Source organism: Cebus imitator, unplaced genomic scaffold, assembly GCF_001604975.1.
Source record: "Cebus imitator isolate Cc_AM_T3 unplaced genomic scaffold, Cebus_imitator-1.0 Scaffold12, whole genome shotgun sequence".
Lineage (NCBI taxonomy): Eukaryota > Metazoa > Chordata > Mammalia > Primates > Cebidae > Cebus > Cebus imitator.
In genome coordinates, this window is record NW_016107327.1 from 3,737,115 (window position 1) to 3,761,308 (window position 24,194).

General features: G+C 37.9%; 1 protein-coding gene across 2 annotated transcripts in view; it reads left to right on the forward strand.

Annotated features, from left to right (window-relative positions):
• The window catches only part of CDH2 (cadherin 2), a 234,111-nt gene that overhangs the window by 186,705 nt on the left and 23,212 nt on the right, over window positions 1-24,194 (forward strand). For both annotated transcript variants that reach the window (XM_017498094.2, XM_017498103.2), the window contains 7 exons: window positions 5,402-5,539; window positions 6,200-6,385; window positions 8,632-8,885; window positions 10,454-10,596; window positions 13,353-13,586; window positions 13,882-14,115; window positions 16,023-16,162. In XM_017498094.2, the coding sequence (XP_017353583.1) occupies window positions 5,402-5,539; window positions 6,200-6,385; window positions 8,632-8,885; window positions 10,454-10,596; window positions 13,353-13,586; window positions 13,882-14,115; window positions 16,023-16,162 (1,329 nt within the window). The remainder of the gene's footprint in view (window positions 1-5,401; window positions 5,540-6,199; window positions 6,386-8,631; window positions 8,886-10,453; window positions 10,597-13,352; window positions 13,587-13,881; window positions 14,116-16,022; window positions 16,163-24,194) is intronic.

Below are 24,194 nucleotides of genomic sequence, written 5' to 3' on the forward strand. Positions count from 1 at the left end.
TCTGCCTCTTATGGCTAGGTGTCCATAGCAGGTTTCCTTACCTTCCTAAACCTGTTTCCTCATCTGTAAAATGGGGATTCAAAACTCCATCTGCTTCATCGGGTTATTGTGAGGACTAAATGAGGCATAGCACTGTACCAGGGACATAGTGTCAAACTCAATAAAAGTAGCTTCTTCTTTTTTTTTTTTTTTTTTTTAAATCAAGGCCCTTGGAACAGTGCCAGCATTATAGTAAGTATACAAAAAAAAAAAAGTTAGACTACACATTTATAAGGTAGATTGTGCTTTCAGTTCCATTTCACAGATAAGGGGACTGGGGGCATAGCAGTTAAGAATTTGAACAGAGTCACAAATCTACACTTCCTCCTGCGTTTCAGTGACATTATTATTCAGCTGTCTGTCCCCAGCCCAGTTTATCTAGAGGCAAACCTGTCATCTCCTGAAATCTGTGATTTATGATGAATTTCCTATTTCACGTGACCAGGATCTTATCCCAAGTCTCCCAAGGTTATAGTTTAATTGCCTTTACCATGCCTGGTTGGCTCTCACCCCACAATCTGTTTAGTCATCAAGTTCTTCTCTTTTTACCAAAAAACAAACAAACAAAAAAAATGCCTTATGGATTTGTTCCACCCTCCAGGTTTGAAAACTATTAGGTTGGTGCAAAAGTAATTGTGGTTTTTGTCATTTTTTTTTCCCCATTTATTTATTTTATTGCATTTTAGGTTTTGGGGTACATGTGAAGAACATGCGAAATTGTTGCATAGGTACACACGTGGCAGTGTGATTTGCTGCCTTCCTCCCCATCACCTACATCTGGCATCTCTCCCCCTGCTATCTCTCCCCAGCTCCCCACCCTCCACCATCCCTCCCCTATTTCCCCACAACTGACCCCAGTGTGTAGTGCTCCCCTCCCTGTGTCCATGTGTTCTCATTGTTCAACACCCGCCTATGAGTGAGAACATGCGGTGTTTGATCTTCTGCTCTTCTGTCACTTTGCTGAGAATGATGGTTTCCAGGTTCATCCATGTCCCTACAAAGGACCCAAACTCATCGTTTTTGATAGCTGCATAATATTCCATGGTGTATATGTGCCACATTTTCCCTATCCAGTCTATCGTCGATGGGCATTTGGGTTGGTTCCAGGTCTTTGCTATTGTAAACAGTGCTGCAATGAACATTTGTGTGCACATGTCCTTATAGTAATTACTTTTGCAACAACCTAATAGTATGCACTATTGAAGGTTCTTCATATTACTTCTTCGTACCCTTTCTAGAATTGCACTCATGCATTTTGTGCCTCTAATATGGTCTTGTGGTCTGTTACTGTCTGCCTCCATCACTTAGTGAAAGCAAGGCCATATCTCATTTTGGTCACTGTTTTATCCAAGTAAATACTCCATTGCCTGGCATTTAGAAGACATTCATCAAATATCTGCTGTATGAATGACTGAATGTTCTTACCTCCTCATTCACTAATATCACTCTTGTTCAGTGTTCCAAAAGGGTGCTGGGTGTGCATAAGATTTTAATTGGTAAATGCAGATAAGCCTCTAGGACAGCAAGTGAACACAGCCTTTGAGATGCTACTTCATCAAGTAGAGACTGCCAGAATCTAATAATTTCATTGTGTTTTTTACTGTCATATTTATGATAAGTGATGCTAGGTTTCTATTTATGGGACTTTTACAATAAATTAAGCTTTAACAAGGGAAATGAATGTCAAGATAAGTAGGAACTGACTCATGGTATGAGGAAATGGTGGAATTGAGAATATTGTATATGAATCACTGTGGTTTTGGGAAAAGTTGAGCTAGTTTATGCCCCCATAAATAGCGTAATAAATAAATAAATAAATTATAGCTATCCATGTGAATATAAAGATGGGTTTTTTTCTTTACCTGAGATAAGATCATGCAAGGCCCAAAGTTTCTTATGCATTCACCCATCCATCCACCAAATCAGAAGCATTTGTAGAACTATTACTCTGAGTCAGGCCCTATGCCATATGCCAGTGATAGGAGCATCAACAAAGCAAGGGCTTTTGGAACACGTGTGTGTGTGTGTGTGTGTGTGTGTGTGTGTGTGTGTGTTTGTGTGTGTCTTCCTGCGTGTCTGCCTGCATGCACACACATGCACAGTAAGGCAGGCAAATACAGACATACGAATGATAACAGCCCTATAAACTATCAACGGTGATGGGGTGTGTTGTGAGGGCGCTGTCGTGAGGACACCAGCAGCCCTTTCTAAAGGACTTTCAGAAGTCATCTCCACAGTGACTTTTAAGCCACATGTTTGCCAGGCTCAGAATGAAGGGAATGGTATTCTAGGCAAGGGTTTCTCAACCAGGACACTAGATCTTTTCTTTTTTTTTTTTTTGTTTTTGAGATGGAGTTTTGCTCTTGTTGCCCAAGCTGGAGTGCAATGGCATGATCTCGATTCACTGCCAACCTCCGCCTCCCGGGTTCAAATGATTCTCCTGCCTCAGCCTCCCGAGTAGCTGGGATTACAGGCATGTGCCACCACTCCTGGCTAATTTTTTGTATTTTTAGTAGAAATGGGACTTTCACCATGTTAGCCAGGCTGGTCTCGAACTTATGACCTCAGATGATCCACCCGCCTCGGCCTCCCAAAGTGCTGGGATTACAGGCGTGAGCCACCACACCCGGCTGACACTATGACATTTTTACATGGATAATTCTTTCTTATGACATAGTCTTGTGCATCATAGGATGTTTAGCAGCATCCTTGGTCTGTACACATTAGATGCCGGTAGCACTCCTTAGTTGTGACAACCAAAAATGCTCACTCTGGGTAACATCCACTGGTCTAGGTAGAGGGCAATGCCAAATGAAATGACATAGGATCGTGACAGGGCATTTGAAGATAAATGCAAAACAGCTCCAGGCGTCGGGTCAGCGAATGGGAGGGATCACTTTCGTAAAATAGGTGAGTTTCAGAGAGGTAAGGATTGACAGCAAGCAGATGACTTTGGATTTTATTCAGTATAGAGCAGGAAGGGAGGAGAAGTTTTCAAGCAGAATCCCCTTGATTAGCTTTGAGGGTAGAAAGTCCAATTCTTATGGAATCTAAATATCAGTCATTCAGACTCAGATGCCCAGTGACCAAATTAGGCAGTTCATTGGTCTAAAGCATAGGTTGTCAAGGCTTACTTACTAAATATAAGAATGTTTTACCAATCAGGCATTTTAAAATGGAGAAGACCTTATTTACCAAGTGGTTTTTTTTTTTTTTTCATTTGAAGAGATATTGTACTTTAGAAATAAGAAATGTCCTTTTGTAACTTAAAATTTCCAGACTGGCTTGCAGCAATAAGAAATTTCAAGTATTAGCTACTAATTCCAATATTGCAGATCAGTGGACAATTGGATATATTACGCTTACATAATTGTAAAGATTTTTGTAGAATAGACATTAGGAAAGAACTGTACCTTCACGTAATATCCGTGTGAGTTAACTTCTTAAAAATTAAGCTTCCTTTCTTTCTCCCTTTTTGGGAATGTTCATCTGTTTCTGCAAATAGCACCTAACAAAACTGACATTTCAAAAGTCATAAAAGTTTTTATTTTCATGATTTTCAGCTGGGAGACTGAACTGAATGCCCTGCAAAATTCTCTCACCAACCATGAAAGTATTAAGCTGAAGTGACATTTTTAATTGGGGAAGAAACCAATTGAAGAAGTATTATAGCCTATGTTAACATTATAGTGAGGTAGTGTGGGTTAGGAAAAATTAAATGACTCAACCAACACTATTTCTTTGTGTATATGTGTGTTTTTAATTCAAAAAAGTGTGACATTTTCTCTTTTGGGAAGACAAAAAATAACTGAAATAAATAACTGCTTGAGATTGGCATTTGGGTGGACAGACAGAGACTTAGAATCTAATGTGGGTGGTTTGGCTTTCCCTCCTGCTCCTTTCTTTTCTTTGCCCCTCCCTCTGACAACTAAATCAAAAGCTACAATTTGTGTCTGTTCTATCTAAGCTCCAGAAATCCCCTAAGAATGGCCATTCATAATGTTAGCTATATTTAGAATCAGGGAAAGCTTCACTTTGCAGTGACAGTTTATTTTTGTATGTAGTGAATGTTGTTGTTCAAGAATGTTAACATTTATGAAAATGATCACTATTTTTGATCTATCTGTGCCAATTTCCACAGAGATTCCAAATGATTTTAGATACTGTTTGCGGTTAGGTTTTCCTAATATAAAACTTTGTCAGCAAATGCTTGACTTCTCAATCTCAGCATTTTCTCTTAGCTATATTACAAGTTAATTTAGCTCTCTTTTAAAACAGTCAGCCTGGAATTTGAAAGTAGTAGATGCCTGTCTAATAATAATCATGTATGTGTAAATGTATCAATATTTATATCCATTATAGGTCAAAGCAGTAGACACAATGAGTGTTATACTGAAATCTTAATTCATTGAATATGCAATTGTTAAATATATGCCATGCTTTAAGACCATGGAAATAAACATAAACCCTTAAAGTTTTTATTTTGTTTAAGAATACTGTATATCGTGCCAGGCGTGGTGGCTCACGCCTGTAATCCCAGCACTTTGGGAGGCCAAGGTGGGTGGATCACAAGGTCAAGAGATTGAGACCAACCTGGCCAACATGGTGAAACCCCATCTTTACTAAAATACAAAAATTAGCTGGGCATGGTGGCGCATGCCTGTAGTCCCAGCTACTCGGGAGGCTGAGGCAGGAGAATTGCTTGAACCCGGGAAGCAGAGGTTGCAGTGAACCAAGATTGCACCACTGCACTCCCGCCTGGTGCCTGGCTACAGAGCAAGACTCTGTCTCAAAAAATAAATAAATAAATACCGTATATCTCTTCTATATAGTTTTGCATCATACGTAGTAATGAAATTTAAGAGGAAATGTTGCATCTACCCTGTTACAATAGAATATATGTAAGAATATATGAAAGGAAAGCTTCTATACTTTGTGAATTGTATATGTGTTCTTCTCCCTCTCTTGAGATTTTTCATTGTCTTTAGTATCCTAAACTGGGTAGAAATTAACATACAAGAAAGTAAATACGAACCAAATGAATGCTTGATCACAATCTCATGAAGTGAAGAAAGGCAAAAGTTGGAACCAGATGGAGGTTTCAGCTTAGCTGTGAATTTCACACATCTGCAGTGCATTCCTTTCTGCCAGAGAGGTGAATATACACAGTTAAATCTCTCTAGACAAGGACCAGACCTGTGCTTCATAAGTTAAAGTAAACTCCACTTGGGATATTTTAAGTCATGTTAATCAGAATGAATGATGCTATACTCTTCTTGAATTATAAAGAGCCATTTACAGAAGAACTGTTATGTCTTCTTGAGGAATTAGTTTCATTTAAGTTATCTTTATGTCTTTTTAGAAAGTGCAACAGTATACGTTAATCATTCAAGCCACAGACATGGAAGGCAATCCCACATATGGCCTTTCAAACACAGCCACGGCCATCATCACAGTGACAGATGTCAATGACAATCCTCCAGAGTTTACTGCCATGACGGTGAGTACAGCCTGTCACTCATACAGCTTTGGGTCTGTAGTTTATTACTGAGAAGGTTTGTCATGAATAATAAATGTGTTAAATAGAGGTGGAACTTGCTTCACCTAATAGTAGCATGGCTGCTAACTTGGACGTTTCTGTCATGAGGGCCTTACATAAGGCATCCAAGTAATTTTCTTCATAGTCTCCAAGTCCACTGTTAAAGTTGTTAAAATAAGCTGCCTGGAAAACACGTCCGAAAAAGACTGTGCCGTTATAACAAAATGCTTGTAAATATTTTCAGGTGCATTAAATGCATGACTGTTTTATGCTACTTTGTCAGCATAGCATATAATTATCCATATCTGGGGTAAAATCATTTTGCACAGACCAGTTCTTTCCCCCACCCCACTGTAATCACCCAGAGATTCACAAATGGATGCTGATTTTAATATTAATGAAACTGTAAGGTAATTTGGAAAAAACGTGGACTACTGAAAAATGTTACAATATTTTTAAAGTCGGACATAAAAGCTTTGATTACCTGGATTATCAATCTCCTCATTTAGTGTAGACAATAAAGATTTAATGGGGCAGTAAAATTGGGCGGTGTGGTCATCAAGACAAGTTGTCCTTCAGTGTTCCACGCTGCTTCTCTGACTGAGGCTTGCCTTCTCACAGTTTTATGGTGAAGTCCCTGAGAACAGGGTAGACATCATAGTAGCCAATCTGACTGTGACCGATAAGGATCAACCCCATACACCAGCCTGGAATGCAGTGTACAGAATCAGTGGCGGAGACCCTACAGGACGGTTTGCCATCCAGACCGACCCAAACAGCAACGACGGATTAGTCACCGTGGTCAAAGTAAGTGTTCCTCAGGCCACTGATCTCTCCGACTGGGGCTTAGTAAGGACCTAGGTATGTCCCCCACCCCACTGTTTTACTATGGAAACTTAGGACCTTTTTCATTCAGCCATATCCAGATGTGGATTTGATATATATTTGGGAGACTATGTCTTACTGTTTAATTTATGCTGAGGCTGAGGCCAACATCTGTACTCTCACATCATCACCGGATATGATTCTTTTTTAATCAATTTGGACAGTTTTTTACCAATCTGAGGATAGGACTGGGCTGAACAACATTAACTGTCACTATACTTGATATGTTAGTGATAATCACCTTCTGAAGTTTTGATCACCATTGATAGCTGTTAAGAATGATGCCACACACCTGCTATCTTCATGTCTATAGCTATTAGAATATTTTCAGGTAGTGAACAAACCAGAAAAACCATAGGAGTAAAATGGAATGAGTAGGCAAGAAGAAAGCCTGCATTTTAGAAAGGTCTTGCATTTACATGACTGTTTTTAAATGCTGTTTCCGAGACATTAAGAAATTGGTTCTTCTGATCTTATTGTGAAAAAAGAACCAAACAAAACAATTGAATGCTAGAAGGAAAGGGGATGTTCTTCAGGTATAATATGTGCGTAGCTATAATAGAAAAGCCCTTTAAAGTGAATATTCCTTCTTTTTAGCCACCCAGTAAAGAGATTTACTTCTTTGCCTCCCATCTAAACACTCTTGATTTGTACCTGAACCCAACTGTTGACCTTACATAGAAAGATGCGCTAAAATGCCAGTTGCCAAGAATTATGTAGATGCGTGAGTAGAATGGAATAGGAGTGGAAACTCTCAGAAGGAATGTAGTGATCAGAAGCACCAACCCGAGTCCGCTGTCTGTGTTAAGAGTTCTAGCTAGCTCTGCTCCTGATAGCTGAGTGATCAGGGCCAGCTATTTAACTGCTATAAATTCCAGGTTTCTCATGCAGAAAGGGGCTGATAACAGTATGTTAGTCATAATGTTGTGAGAGATAAATGAGCTTCATACACATTAAAAGACTTTGAACTATGCATATACCCCTTAGCATAAATAAATGTTACCTCAGGGGAATGTTTCATGTGGCTAGTAAAATCACTCTAAATATTACAGTCTTACTTTCTGACTTTTTTTTCTGTCTTGTTTAAAATACTAGAGAAAGAAATGTTGAATTGGACATTTTAGATAGAAAAAATGGTTTGTTTGACGATTTTAAAAGGTGGTCTAGGGTAGGAAAACTAGTGCAGTTTCTGCTGCTGATGAGGCTTTCTCATGAGCTTCACCTCTTGATCATTCTTAGTCTACCAATTATGAGCCTAAGAGATCCTAATGCTCTTGTTTTTCCTGTTATTACTGCACAGTAATGCTTATTTGCACCTCCGTTAGCAGGTAATCAAGGGAAATTAAGATTGAATGTCCAGTCTAGTTGCTTGACTACTGGTAACATTTCTAGTTACAGCACGATTCGGTGAACTTTGGAAGTTAATATTTACATAAAGCGTTATTTGCGCATTGCATTTATCTAGAGTGTTGTTCTTAAATTTGGGGGTTTTACAGACCAGTAAAATACCCAGAAATATTCTGTAAGATGGCAGAGTTTTAGTTTGCTAAGAGGAAAAGAAAAATCTCTTCCACCTACCAACAGTATTATTTTTAAAAGCTGTGTTTTTTATTATGTATACATGTTTGTACTGCAAAATGTGTACTTCAAATTATGAAAGAAACTTTTAAATAAGTTTAGCTTTATTTAATAATTACCTTTTCTGATTTTTGGTTTGTTTTCTTCAATTCATCATGGACTGGTGAAAGCTTTCCAGGATGAGTAGTGATCGTGATCTTTGTGCTAATGTTTGAGAGTATACAGTTAGACTATCATTGTTCTCACTTGACTTTAAGTTATTTAGTATTTTAGGTGAACAGTGCTATTCTTAAGAATAATCAAGTTTTTTTAGATGTACCTAAATAAATAAATCTGTGCAGTTATCATGATGTGCATTGTTTTGTGAGCGTAAATATTTTAAGTGCTCAAAATTTATAATTAAGTTAAATTGGGATAAATATTTTGATAAGTGACCATAATAATGCATGTTTTCCAGAAACTTGAGAGGAACCTTATCGTGTAGTGAATGAAAAAATTTATTTTTTGGAAACGGAGTTGGTAGAAGAATAAACTACGTCATGCGGACGTTCTTATTTCCTGTAAAAACTGGCTTCCCTTTTATTTTTCAGCCAATCGACTTTGAAACAAACAGGATGTTTGTCCTTACTGTAGCTGCAGAAAATCAAGTGCCATTAGCCAAGGGAATTCAGCACCCACCTCAGTCAACAGCAACCGTGTCTGTTACAGTTATTGATGTAAATGAAAACCCTTATTTTGCCCCAAATCCTAAGATCATTCGCCAAGAAGAGGGGCTTCATGCCGGTACCATGTTGACAACATTCACTGCTCAGGACCCAGATCGATATATGCAGCAAAATATTAGGTATGAAATGCTGTTTGTAGTGTTTTCGTAGCTTACTTATGTTCTATGCTGTGCATAAAATTTATCTAATTCACTATTTGAGTAAGAAATTTTCACTGGAATCAAAAGTACTTATTAAAAGATAATTTAAAATTATCTGAATTTTCTTCTCAGTAAGTCGATGACTATATTAGATATAAATAGATATCTATATATTAAAATGGATTTATTATTTGAAGGAAAAGCTGTTCTTGCTTCTTTGTATCTGCCATTTTTACTTTAGAACATACTTAAAAATTATTTAGCCTGTGCCTTTATGCCAGGCATCACAAAAAGGTTGCACAGGAAGTAAATGGGGGAACTTTCAGAGGCATATAACATTTATCTCTCCTCCTTTGTATCTGCCATTTTCACTTTAGAAAATACTTAAAAATTATTTAGCCTGTACCTGTATGCCAAATATCACAAAAAGGTTCCACAGGGAGTAAATGGGGGAACTTTCAGAGTGTATAACATTTATCTCTCCGCTATGCATCATGAAGGAAGGAAAGCTCATGCCAAAACCAGGATCTAAGAGCTAATTATTTTCATCCCTTACCTGTGCAGTAGTTATTGGACTTATAAAACCAATCTATAAAGATTTCCAGACTCAGCAAAATCTAATTTATCCTTCTTGATGAGGGAGCGGTTGTTTGGCAGAACATACCCCATTATGACTGTTCTCCAAAGCTGGAGATGATCATTTTTAAAATTAACTTATATTTTATGAAACTTCTTACAGAACTGCTGCTAAAAGATAACTTCATATGTTATCGTTTGTTAAATGTTAAATGTTCTCCATTTCTCTATTCATTGAAATCAAGATAGCTATTAATAGCCAGTTCATAGATGTGTAGACGTACAACTTTTACCTCTTCAAACATAGCATACCTTTTCCAATCCATTTAGTTATCTAATCTCTCAAAGTTAATCCTCACCCCAAATTTTAAAAAGGAATTTAAGCCGATAAATCTGCCAATTTAGACTCAAGACTGTAGGACTTTCTTTGCAAAGGTGTCGATCTGAGGCTTGGCCCAGTGTGGAAGATGCAAGTGGGAATGGGAGTATGCTGCTCTCTCCAGTGTGACTTCATCGGTCATGAAAAGGTGTTAAAACATTTTAGCAGTGTTCTGTGATACAATATTCAATTGCTATTATACTTTCTCTTAACTCCTATACATTGGGACTACTGCTTATCCAGAAGTTATATTCAGGCTGTTTTATCTGTACCATTGGTATCCGTTGAAGTGAACAAGAACCTAAAATGAGATATTTCCAATCTGCCTTAGCCCACATCAGGGAGACTATGCTCCTAGTCTTGTACCTTAGATACCTGTAGAATGTTCCCCACATACCTGACTGAACAAAACCTTATGTGCCTCCCAAAACCACTGTCACAAAAATGCTTTTTCATGTGAAAGTGGAAATTTCCAGCCATCATCTACAGAAATGCAAGTTAATGAGCCAATTGGATATGGAACTAAACCTATAAAATAATGCTTTTTTAAAGTTTTCTTTCAAAAAAATTTAACTTCACTTTTATTTTATAGATACACTAAATTATCTGATCCTGCCAATTGGCTAAAAATAGATCCTGTGAATGGACAAATAACTACAATTGCTATTTTGGACCGAGAATCACCAAATGTGAAAAACAATATATATAATGCTACTTTCCTTGCTTCTGACAATGGTATGTACACTGTTTTTTCTCGTAAGTTGATTAAAAACAGTAGATCCTCATTATGCATGCTCAGGAATTAAAGTTTTCTACAAAACTCAATTAATTGCCTGGAAAACTGACTTTCACAACTCCGAGGTCCAGCTTTTGTTTATGATTTCTGACAGGTGTTCTGGAACATCCTTCACTGTCATTGCATTGATTGTTCTCGGCATCCATCCACCATTCGTGTAGACATACCTTTGTTATCTTATTGTCTTGCAACATGTTGATGCCTTGAGTCCATCTAGGTAGCCCTAGACACTAGGTTTTTTGAGTGGATGTTTTTATATGTCTTCTAGTCAGTCTGTTTGCTGCCATTCATATATCCATCTCTATCAGTCTTCCTTTTTATAATTCTCTGCTTCTGTTTGCCATGGGCTAGGAAACTTAGTTTTGTGCATAAATTGAGATAAGTGAGTGGTGAGCTTCAGGGTGTGGGTTTTGGAACATATACGTGGCATCTTCTTTTTTTCCTTTCTGAGTTTCTGGCTGGTTTCTAATTGGTTAAGATTAATAGATAAGGACGTTTTTCAGATATAAAATATAAAGGGGACTTATATAAACTTGGCAAGGGGTTTATACTGTTTTGTTAGCTCTCAGTATGATGTGTGTTTCAGACTTCAAGCTCTGGAATTCTACAGAACCCCCAGGTGCATACTCCAGCTTTCCCACTTTGAATCTGTGGGATTGGCATGAGATTTTAAATATATCTGTTTCCATTTTTGTTGTTGTTAAATAGAGATAGGTGTCAGTGCCTAATTCACAGTGTTTTAACTGAGATACAATGACTTTTAAAACATTTGAAACAGTGGCTGACACAAACTAACCACTCAAATAAGTATTCCTATTGTATATTAATAGTTTCAAAACTGAACCACATATTAATGATTTTAAATATTTTAACATATTTTCATGTTTATGAATATGAATGTTGGCATTTAATAAAAAAGTAGCAGGCTTCAATTTGGTGGTTGAATTTGATGTTTGCAATTTTCAAATGCAAAATATTTTGCATTATAAAAATATTATATATCAGTACTTTTGATAATAATATCAATGAACTTTTCTAAATACTTATACTAAAATTTAATGAGATTACTAGCTGTAGAAAATCTGTGTAGTGACGGCCAAAGAAATATTTCATCTCCTTTCCAATATGGGACCTCCTGTTTAAATGTTTAGTGTTGGAAATTTGTAGGAATAGCTTTTGCCATTGTACATCAAAGCATAGCATTAGTACCTGTTTTATGCTTTTTTTTTTTTTTTTGCCTTAAATAAAGTTTTCTTCTGCAGTAGAACTGAAAGTAATATATCTTGAACCATTATGTTGAGATCTAAAGAGCCATAAAATTATATGTATGTATGTTGGTTGTGAGTTACAACTAGATTTCTTTATTCACCAAGGAGGATTGTTTTCTAATTGAAAGGGCTTTTGATAAGAGAGAGAAGTGACCTGTTAAATGTATGTAGCTGTGATGCTTTGAAAGTGTACTTTACTTTAAGTGACAAGGCTAGATTTGGAGCCCCAACTATGTTCCTTAATGATTAGGCAAGCTCTTATTCACCATATGCCTTAGTTTCATTATTGATAAATTGTTTCGCTACTTATGTATTCTATATAGTTGTTATAAAAGTATAATAAATATTAAATGTGATAATAAATTTAAAAGTCCCTCAAACTGTTGAATATCATAGTGGTGTTATAACAGCCACTATACGCCTCCAGTTCAACTCTCCCTGCTCTTAGAACCATCATATTCCTCATAGAAGTTGGTAGAGATTTCTCCTTATTCCATCCCCAGGATTGTGTATGTATGTGTACCTTCGTAGTTGCATGACCTTTGACAGGTCGCTTAAATCTCGGGTCTTCATTGTACAGCATTCTTTATAAAATATTCATAAATATTTTATGTGTGTGTGTGTGTGTGTGTGTGTGTGTGTGTGTGTGAATATTTACAATATAGCAGAAGCAAATCACCAGACTAAATTATCACATGAAGTGGTGGAGACAGCATTTTATTATAGTGGAACGAGAATGGGTTTGAGGTCAGGCCAACTCATCTTAAGTAACAACTCCACCACTTAAAAAGTGTGTGGCCATGAGCAGTTTACAGACTTAGCTTCATCTGTTTAAACCTGTGTCATAGGATTACAATGACAGAATGTACACAGAGCTGCCTAATATGATCTCAAGCAAGTAGTTGGTTAGTAAATACCATTTCTCTTCTGCGTGATGTTCCTGAATTGAGGTCTGTGGTTCTGTATCACTTGTCTTTAGACTGGTTCACTTAAGTCATAGCTGTGTTGGAGTGTTAAAAAGCATTATTATGTTCTTTCATGCACATGTCTTGGTTCTCCATAAAAAGAGTAGGGTTCACAGGATTATGAGCCCTGTGTTTGCATCTCCAACATTCCTCACAGTGCCTGGAGCAGCATGGTCTATGCAAGCCCTGAATAATGAACAGAAGGGGCAGGGAAGGTGTGGTATTCCATAGCAGGGGCATTCTTCATCACCTTGCTCAGCATCTGCAGAGCAGCAATGGCAGCTCAGGGTCATTCTAGGAGGGAAGCAAGAAGTGGCTTTGTTTTGGAAATGGTCGGCCCAGATGCCTTAGCAGCTATATTTTTCCAAGGTTACACAGTTATAAGAGCCAGAATTTCACCGTAATTGAGGTTCATTGGAGAGAACTGTTCAGCATCGGTTTGTGATTTTTCTCTCTTTTAAGGAATTCCTCCTATGAGTGGAACAGGAACGCTGCAGATCTATTTACTTGATATTAATGACAATGCCCCTCAAGTGTTACCTCAAGAGGCAGAGACTTGCGAAACTCCAGACCCCAATTCAATTAACATTACAGCACTTGATTATGACATTGATCCAAATGCTGGACCATTCGCTTTTGATCTTCCTTTATCTCCAGTGAATATTAAGAAAAATTGGACCATCACTCGGCTTAATGGTAAGAACAGGTTAATTATTTGAATATATGTGCAGTTGAGAGATTTTGAAGCCTGACATGAAAAGTTAATTTTTATGTGCTCTGTAATCTTCTCATTATACATATTTTAAAAGCTACTTGAAGTTTAAGTAAGATATTAAAGGCCTTTAAAGCCAAAAAAAGTATTTGTAATGCATCATAGTTGTAATCCACTTTATGTGTACTATGAGGTAGTAAATACATTCTGAACAGTGCTGTGTGTTTTTTATAGCTTTAAGTATTCCCTGTCAAACTATCTTTTTCCTTTTTCGTATAGGTGATTTTGCTCAGCTTAATTTAAAGATAAAGTTTCTTGAAGCTGGTATCTATGAAGTTCCCATCATAATCACAGATTCGGGTAATCCTCCCAAATCAAATATTTCCATCTTGCGTGTGAAGGTTTGCCAGTGTGACTCCAACGGGGACTGCACAGATGTGGACAGGATTGTGGGTGCAGGGCTTGGCACCGGTGCCATCATTGCCATCCTGCTCTGCATCATCATCCTGCTTAGTGAGTACTTTTATTGTCTCTTAGATTTCAGTTCTCTTGGCTTCTAGGATGTTCGGCAAACTTGTTGCTATTGCCTGGCAAAGTAGCCTCACAACCCTTTGACCTCTCAGCATTTCCTTGCCAATCATATATGGTCGGCCAAGTCCACTTTCAAATGAAAAAATCCCTGAGCATTGTTTCAAGCACTTGAGGTTTGCAACAAGCCTCCTCAGCATGCCTCTTCCGTGCCGTGCCCTCTTACTCTTTCTGATGCTGATTGCTTAGGAAACTGTAGTAAACTCTTTTCATAGAAAAACATTACACAATCCCAAGTTTGAGCACTATTCTTATGATTTGAGTATGAAATTATGGCACGTAGTTGATGATTTAGGAAAATAAGTATATTGCTTTCCTTTACCTTCCTTCATGTAAAGCACTGTCAGCAGTGCTCCAGTCATGTGAAGATCAAGGTATTTGTTTCTGAAGGGCTGTGTAAAAGAGTGAGAGATTGCACTTCATATACAGCAGGTTTGATAATAGAAATGATTACACAGCTCAATAAATTGTCTTTAGAGTAAGTGTAGATTAAGGAATTCCTTCTTTTTAAGGTACTTTGCAATCTTTGGTTCAGTGGAATGCAAGAAATTAACCACTGGAAAGTACTTTAGGAACCACTTCTGAGCGTGCAGGTTAAAAGAATAAATTGCCTGGGCCCTGTTTTATTGTGAAATAGCAGCAGGACTTAGTTTATTGTGCGATCATGCTATGCACCAATCACTTTCTTGAAAATGTTGGCTATTTCTTTTATGTTTTCTCCATTTACAAGTGTTCTGGTAATTTAGAATTCTATCACTTTATTCTAAGCAATTACTATAGAAGTCTGAGCATTTTTTACTTCCTGTATGGAGACTACTTTGGCTATAATTTGTAACCTGCATGCTATACTAATAATCCACTTGCTAGATTTAGCCCTGGAACAATAGCAAATGAGATCATGTTATCTGGCTCTAAAAGGAGGATATTTACTTTTATGGCCAATAATAAAAATGTACTCCAACAGGAGTCATTAAATCTTTTGCTTCAGGATGTAAACTGATACTCCCAGATTTTAGACAGAATTTGTTCCTAGATGTGCACTTAGGGATATGTTTCCATTTCAGCTGAAATGTGGCATAGATGCCAGCCTTATCCAGAAAGACTCAGGTATGATGGATTATGGCAATGAAGAAGTAACTGGCATTTTGAAGGAAACTGAATTGGTGCTGACTTTAACATCAACTCCCTGGAAAATGTATGGTTCTAGACCTGGCACAAAGTGTAAAACAGGAAAGTCAAATGTTATTTCAGTGTTCAAACGAATCCCCTCGCCTTCTTAGTTGAAACACGCACCAGCCTTTGGGAATCAAAAACCTCAAGATCCAGTTCCTGACTTAGTTCCGGTTTACTACCAGGTCATCTGGGCAAGCTTTGTTTTCCTGGAGAAGTGCTGTTTTCTGTGAATTTGGGAGTGTAATAATGACTGACCAACCTAAATAACACAGCAAGTAACAACTTGTTGCTGTTTGTGTCTCTAGAATGTACAAACTACTATTAAGGGCAACTATCCTCTAGCAAGCCAAAAGGAAAATAGAAAAAGTAACTGTCCCTGTATGTGGATGGTGAAACTGAGAACAAGGATGATCTACTTCTCCAGTGAGTTTGCAGGACACTAAGGATGGGAGCCCAGGCCTTCGCACTCTAAACCCGGTGCTTCGGCCTGCTTTGTCTTGTCTCTCCTAATGTGAGGCCAGAAATTGATTGTAGAGTGAAAGATGCGTTACAAGCATTTAGCCCATCTAAGTATAAATTATTATCACTGAATACTGTGGCTAAATAAGTCAGGCTTTAAGAATGACAATATTATGTATTTTTACTATTTTCCTCCCTAGTCCTTGTGCTGATGTTTGTGGTATGGATGAAACGCCGGGACAAAGAACGCCAGGCCAAACAGCTCTTAATTGATCCAGAAGATGATGTAAGAGATAATATTTTAAAATACGATGAAGAAGGTGGAGGAGAAGAAGACCAGGTGAGCAGTGCTTTAAATCTTTAAAAGAAAATTTTATGGTCATATAAATTTGACAGTGAGTAGTGTTAATACTTCAGTAAGAAAATGATATCAGGTTTCCCTCCTGTTATCAGTCATTTGGTGAATTGCTTCCTATGTGTGTTGAATATTTCTCAAATTTTTTTCAAAGTACCAAATGTCATTGTGTGTTGATTTTGTAAAAAAAATACAAATTACCATTATTTCAAAGGATTTAAACCCAATTCTAATTATATCTGTGTAATGATAAATCTGTTTTTCTTTATAGTTTCTCTTCATTAGAGATCCTAAATATATTAAAAGTGTCTTCTACTTTGGGATCTAGATACTTATATGTATGGTACAAAAACCACTAAGACTATTCCACAAGTATTTACTAAAGAAATTCAATATTTTAGGCACTATTTTAATCCTGAAGATACCTCCACGGGCAGAGTTAACAAATACCTACCCTTAGAGTCTTACATTCTTGTGAAATATTTGAAGTTAGAGTCAACATCTAGTTCATCTTTATATTTATAGTGTCTGTCATGGTTTCTGGCTCCAAGTGATTGTTCAGTAGATGTCAGAATCCCCTTCTGGCCATTAAATAATGTGAGCTTATATCACTATGGGCATATGGTTCTGCATATCTCTTCAAGGATGAGAATGACCATAAATGAGAAACGAAGATCTCTATCTGCTCTGAAGCAACATCTTCAGTGCTATCATAGCAAACATGCATAAGCTGTGTACCACACGGCAGGCATTCTGTTAAGTACATTAGGTGCCGCTATCTCTTAAATCTTTGAAGCTTATGGTATTAGTACTGTGACCATCTCTACTTTTATGGAATAAAACCAAGCTTAAGGATGGTTAGATTCTACAAAATCATGCCCCTAGAAAGTGATAGATGCAGAGTTGATATGCAGGTCTCTGAATTCACAGCCTAAAGTCACTATTCTGATATAGTTTCTCTTGAAATTATATGGGTATATTAATGTAATCCTTGAGAAATCACTGTGACAGGTAATTTTTTGAATACATTTGACAGTCATCTAATTTCTACGGCTAATGCAAATGTGGGGGATAATAGTCTGAAGGAGAACCCAGGATTCTTTGTTTTTTTGCATCAGTATCAGTAAGTTAAAATGTACTATCTTAAGTATATATGCAGACATTATTGGTAAGGCTGTTATTTGAATAAAAGCAAATTTTCATGAACATACTTTTCCATTGCTTCACTCCTTTGAGAAAATGATACATCACTTTTCATTTTATATAGCACATTTACATTCATTATTGTTTAATCTTTGTGCCAGCCCCTTAAGAGTTTTCCATTTTCCATTTGAAGAAGGTTGCATGATTTGCTTTCAGAGTTTGCAACCCACAAAGCGAGGACTCAAGGCCTCATATTCTGATTCCAGGTTCCATGCTTGGTCTACAATACCCCAACTCTCTCACTTAGAAGAGATGCAAATTTAAAGTATGTTGAAAACTTGACTCATGTGTAAAGCTGTTTTGAATACTGACTAATTAAAGTGGCTCTATAAATATACCTTAGGGTGTTTTGCTTATAAATGTCTTTGAATATTAAAATTCATGTTTGCCTTAATCCTTTAATTAATCTATCTTTTCACTTTCCTAGGCTATTTTCAAGATCAACAAACATATATTGATCACATTCTCTCATAAATCATCTACTTCTAGTATTTTCTTTTTCGTGTAATTGTGCATACTTTTCAAAGGCATAAACCTAAAACCCAACTCAGTATAGCCTCAATAAAATAGTAATAACTGTAAGACCACCAGTAACAACTGCATACTGCATGAAATTGGAGGTTCAGAGGCAAGAACGAAGGAAATCCTCATATAGGGACTGGACCATTAAGTATTTAATAGCACTTGATTTGAATCTTTGTCTCCTTTCCCCACCAGTCCCTTCAGTAAATTGTTTACTACAACTTTATTGTTATAGTTATGTTAGGAAAGACTTATTTTATTTACTGATATTATCCACTTAAATTGATGGTTGAGATTAGGTGGTTAAACTGACCTATTGTAAGATTTGTTAAAATAATCATAAATCTTTACCTAATCTTTGAAGTTTGTGGGATTGATTTTTTTTTTTTTTTTGCCCCTAGCCAAACTCTTGGACATGAATGTGTTGCTTCATATCTACTTCCCCAGGAGTCTAAAGATTTTTCTGGAATTTTCTCTGTATTACACTCTGGGGCTAATTTTTAAATTTGGTACCAATCTTCCTGTGGTGTCTTTTTGTAGCCCCTGGGTTCTTTGATGGCATAAGAGTCTAGATCCAGAGCCTCCACCCATCTCTGATTCTCTGTGGTGATTTCTGTGTGCAGTTCTCTTTCTAGACAATTGTGACAAAATTATATAATGGGTTTTTTTATGCATCTAATTTTTAACCTCATAACAGAATAAAATACATGATGTAGGAGTGCCACTGTAGGAGTGCCACAGCAAGGCTCTGTCTCCTCCATCTCTAAACCAGCAAATGAAATTCATTCACTTATCCTCATTTCCAAGGCCTCTACCGTCACTTACCTCCATCCTACAACGGATTCCTAAACAGTGTCTTGTCTCTGCTTTAACATCCCAGTCCACTCTGGCACTTCTTCCTTAGCATGACAGCTCTTCAGTGCTGCACCCAACCTTGGGTTGACCCCCTCATACACTAGGTAAAGGCCCATGAGAAAGAGTCAGTGGTGGGTGCAGACTCCCTCAGGATGTGAATTCATCAAGCCTGTTGACTCACGGTGACTTAAGTTGCCTTCAAAATTGGTGTTTTTTTAAAGGTAGAGTTCTTTCTTCTTCTCACTGTTCCTTGAGGGATAAAAGCAGCTATGGGTCTTTTCCTAGAAAGGGCTTGTCTGGTTCTATATTTTTATTCAGTTAGGCTTTATTTTGTTCTCTGCTATCTTATGGTTTCGAAACGCTTTGATTGGGAACTTAGTTTGTTCTTGGCATTAGAGTGTGAATAATGGTCTCATGACTTTATTTATCCCAACCAGAAGCAGATGCTTTTTATAGGGTTAAGAGTTTAACTACCACTTATACCAACAAAGAACATCCAGCAGCCTAGAACCTTCCCTTGGACCCACAAACAGGTGATTTGCCCTCTGTCAAAAGTAATCACTCTTTTTTATTCCTGTCACTGTAGATTAGCACCCCCTGTTTTTTACTTTTATGTAAATGGATATCATACAGTGGGCACTCTGTGCCTCTGGCTTCTGTTACTCAACATTATACCTATGAGATTTGTCTGTAGAAGTAGTTCATTTTTGTCATTGCTGGATAGTATTCTGTTGTAAGAATTAACTGCATTTTATGTATTCATCCTACTACACTTGGGCACTTGAGGTTTTCCAATTGGGTTATTATGAATAAAACTGTTACGAACATTTGCGTGCATATGTTCTTGTGCGTTTTGCCTGGTATGTGCACAGGAGTTGAATTTCTGATCCAGGGAGTGTGCATATGGGCAGCTCGACTACAGTCCTGTACATTTTCCAAAGTGGTGGTACAATTGACATCTCCCCTCTGCACCGTGACGCATGAAAGTTCATTTCCTCCACATCGCATCCTCACTTAGCACTTGGATTTTTTTCATTCTTTTAAAATTTTGGCCACATTGATGGTGTATGTCTCAATTTAATTGGGATATTCCTGTCTACATATTTACCCTTTTAATATTTTATTTCATGAAGTTTCTGTACAGCCTGTTTGTCTACTTTTCTGTTGGGTTGTCTGTCTTTTTCGTACTGACTTGTAGGAGGTAATTATATATTTTAAATATGTGTTCCTTGTCAGATAAATATATTGTAAATATCTTCTCTCGTTCTGTTGCTTTTTTATTCTCTTAATGGTGTCTTTAGGTGAATAGAAGTTTTTTTTTATTTTTTATGTTGTTCAGTTTATCAGTTTTTTCCCACTATGATTAGTGCTCTTGTTTCTATCTAAACACTTTGTGTAGGGCATGGTGATTCACACCTTTAATCCTTAGCATTTTGGGAGGTTAAAGTGGGAGGATCATTTAAGCCTAGGAGTTCAAGACCAGCCTGGGCAACAAAGTAAGACCACATCTCTAGAAAAAAAATAAAAATATTTTTTTTAATTAGCCAGGCATGGTAGCTGATACCTGTAGGCCCAGCTACTTGGGAGGCTGAGGTAGGAGGATTGCTTGAGCCTGGGAGGTTGAGGCTGCAGTGAGCTGTGATTTTGCCACTGTGAGCCTGAGCCACAGAGAGAGACCCTGACTCAGAAAAATAATAATAATGATAAAATAAAACTTCTACCCCAAGGTAATGAATCGCCCCAACTGTGTATATTATCTTCTTGAAGCTATATTGTTTTGCCCATCATATTAAGTCCATAATTTATCTCTAATTGATTTTTCCTTTGGTTAAGACATGGGTCAGGACTTCTTCATATTCTTTATGAATATCCAGCACCCTTTAGTAAAGAGATGACATTACCACTGCATTGCAGTACTACATTGCCGTAAAGCAGGTGATGTATATGTGCAGCTTTGTGGGTTAGTTTCCTGCAGTTCTATGCAGTACTACCTATTCTGTCTGTTCTTGAGTCAATCTCATGTTGTTTTAATTACTGTAGCTTTCTAGTGTCGTGCTATCTGATAGGGTAAGTTTTCTGAGTATATTCTGCAAGGTATTCTGGTTGTTTGTTTTTGTTTTTCTTTTAGATTTTTGGTGGATTCTGTTTTACCTTTTCCTTAAGAAAAAGAAACCATTTATTTATCTTATTTTTTAAATGTATTTATTCCAAGTACTTCACTTTCTAAACAGATGTTATTGCTTTAAATCTTAAAATCACAGTCAGTTCCTGAGAAGTTCAGCGGTATGAAACACACTGTGTTCTATTTTCCCTAATTTACATGTAGCTCCCCGTTAGAAATTCTGTTTCTTTGTAGTGCAAAGTAAGAATTTTTGGCAATGGAATATAATTCATAGTTTTTATTATTTTTTTTTTGAAGATATTATCTCTTTACAATAATAGACTTCGGAAATGGGACTGGTGCCATGCTGCGTTCTGAATAAGCTTTAGTTGATCTTTATTACCCATATTTTGGAGCCTCTGTGTTACCTTCAGGTGTGAATGGCTGGTGATGACCAGGTGCTGGTGTGGTTGGCTTCATGTCTCCGCTGGACAGTCTTAAAGAATCATTTTTGCCGTTTCTGAATAGTATTCCATTGTAAACTGAACCACATGTTGTTTATCAAGCTTTAAAAGTTGTGTAGATCTCAGAGATCAGTTTAGGTATTTGCTGGATGCCAGGTAATGAGTGTGTTTACAGCAAGGCAGGTCTGTACAGCGGTCTGCAGAAAATTAGCCTGAAACTGGCTCAGCTAAGATTCCTGTTCTTCCTGCCAAGACAAAGTATCCATACCAGCAGCTAACTGATTACAAAGAAAACAAAGCAAAATAGTGTTTTTCAAGGGTAGTGCTTATCTTCCCTGTCTTTGATTAGAGTCCCTATCTCTATAAGTTCTATGTCAAGGTCCAGATTACTAATTTCTTTAACAAAATAACTAAGAGGGGCCTACGGACGGGGGCAGGGGGAGGAAAAAAAAAAGCTACCCCAATATTTTTTTTTCTTGTGTATAACAGAGATTTACTAGAGCTTGTGGATCTTCTGCTGTGGCTTAGATCGTCAGGAGGCTAAGTTGGGCCCGTATTTGAAACAAACAGTAGATGTATTCTAATGAGAGTACACATCTAATGCACATATAGGATTGATAGCAGTTGAACAGACACTTTTAGTATCATATCTAGTCTGTTTTCAGAGGGTGAAGTTCTTTATCTGCTTCACTGCTACAGTCAGCAGGGCTGTTTGCTGGTTAGTAAGGCATGTTTAATTACCCTCATTAGTAAATGTCCTTCAGTGCCCTTTGGGCCAATGGGGTTGGCTGCAGATACAGTATCGCTTTCAATGATCTTTGTATCGAGTTCCTTCCGTATCATCATCACTAATAAAATCAGGATGAATGTACAATACAGCCGATAGCTCAATTTCCCTGGGACCATCCCTTTCAGCCCCAGGATAGGAAACAGAAACTGTTAGCTTTCTGCTTTTTAAAGCTTAGACTTAATTACAAACATTTATCGAGTGTATATAAATGGTGCTCAGTCACTGGTGCTCACATTAAACCTCTACCTATATCACCTGACACAATGCAGTTTCCTTCTTTATAATAATACCAAAAGCTGTTGCTTGGTGTACCTTATGTGTTAGCCATTGTACTAAGTACATTATTTCATTATTGAAATATACATTAGTTCATTTGTCCTCCACAATCATACAGTAAAATAGGCATATATTGTTAGAAGGTAGCAAAGTGAGGATTAAATCTTTGTCTGCCTCAGTGCAAAGAAAATGGTGTCTACCGTATCTTTCACCATCCTTGGCAAAACTCATACTTTACCAGGCAACTAAAATACTGCCTTTTGGAATGCCATGTGAATTTGCCAGAAGGCTTTTTCATCCTTGAAGCAGACCTGGAACATCCAGCAACTTCCTGTGCTTTCAGAATTTGACTTGAAATATTAACCATTCCCAAGGCCTTGGGCTGCTGTGGGAATTCATAATCTATGAGAAGAGGTGCTGCTATACATTTTGGTTGGGGTCACAAATGACAATTGATAGAAGCTGGAACCCTTCAGACCATGAGTTGTGGCTCAAGGAGCAATGCCACCTCAAGGTGATACAGGCAAGAGGCAGAGAATTTCTAGGCAGACAGGGACAGGTCCCTGGCAAAGCCACATCTTCAAGCTGAAAAGCCTCGAACCCATGGCCCAAAGTAAGACCTTCTATCCCTGTTTGCCTACTCTCATGATTGGCTCTTTCTGAATAATGTCTTTTTACCAATCATATGTTGCCTTTTTCAAAACTGCCTGTGGCCTGCCCTGCCCCTGATTCTATACCTGTAAAGACTCCAGACTCAACCAGTAGAAGAGAGAAGCAGCTGGATGTCAGAGAGAAGCATTGACTGCAAAGGAGAGGAGCAGAGAGGTGACTTGACTTCAGGGGAGATTGACTTGCCCTTCCCATCCCCTTTCCAGCTCCCCTCTCTGCTGAGAGCTACTTTCATCACTCAGTAAAATTCTTCTCATTCACCATCCTTCAATTTATCTGCATGACCTCATTCTTCTTGGGCACTAGACAAGAATTTGAGACTCACCAAGTGTGGCTACCAAAAAAGGCTGTCACTCTGGACCTTTGCCTACACTGGCAGAGGGCAGCCGCCCCATGTAATGAGGCAAATGGCCCACTGAGCTGATAACACACTGGGGTCTGTGGACAGCAGAGCTAAGAGAGTATTGTGGCATGCCCTCTGGGGCCTTGGGGTGACAGGCACCCCCACCTAGACGCCAATACAGTGCCTGTGTGGAGTTTGCTCCTGCCAGTGCCAAAGTGGCCAGCCAGTTCCCGCACTCACTCGCCTGTGCACTCCCTCCCACAAGGGATTGAGCACAGCGGCTGAGTAAATGGGGCACCCCATCATGAGTCCCACAAAGAGGTCAAGAAAATATCCTGCATCAAAGGGATGAGGACTTGTCTCTCAGGCAGAGTTAACTCATGAGAGACTGAAGCTGATGCTGGGCAAAGGAGGTTGTGACAGTAAGTCTGGGCGGCTACTTAAAGATTCCACATCAGTCTTCTCTTGATCACTCTTGGGGTTCTTGGACCTTGTGATGCACCATGTCTCAGGTCTTTCTTCTCATACTCAAGTCTGTTGCTGACCGGAGCATGGCAGTTGGCTCCATTTTCTTCTCAGTCTCTCCAGACAAGGCCCAGCACCTCTTAGGCTCAGAGAACACTATACAGGTTTCACATTCCAGGACTGAGGACTCTGTCAGAATTCCAAAATGTGTTTAAGTTTTAGAGACTGACCAGCGCCTGGTTCACTGGGGTGTTTTGTTTGTTTGTTTTGTTTTATTTGTTTTTATTTTTGTTTTTTATCTGAGATGCTGAGATGTTTTTGAACTCTCA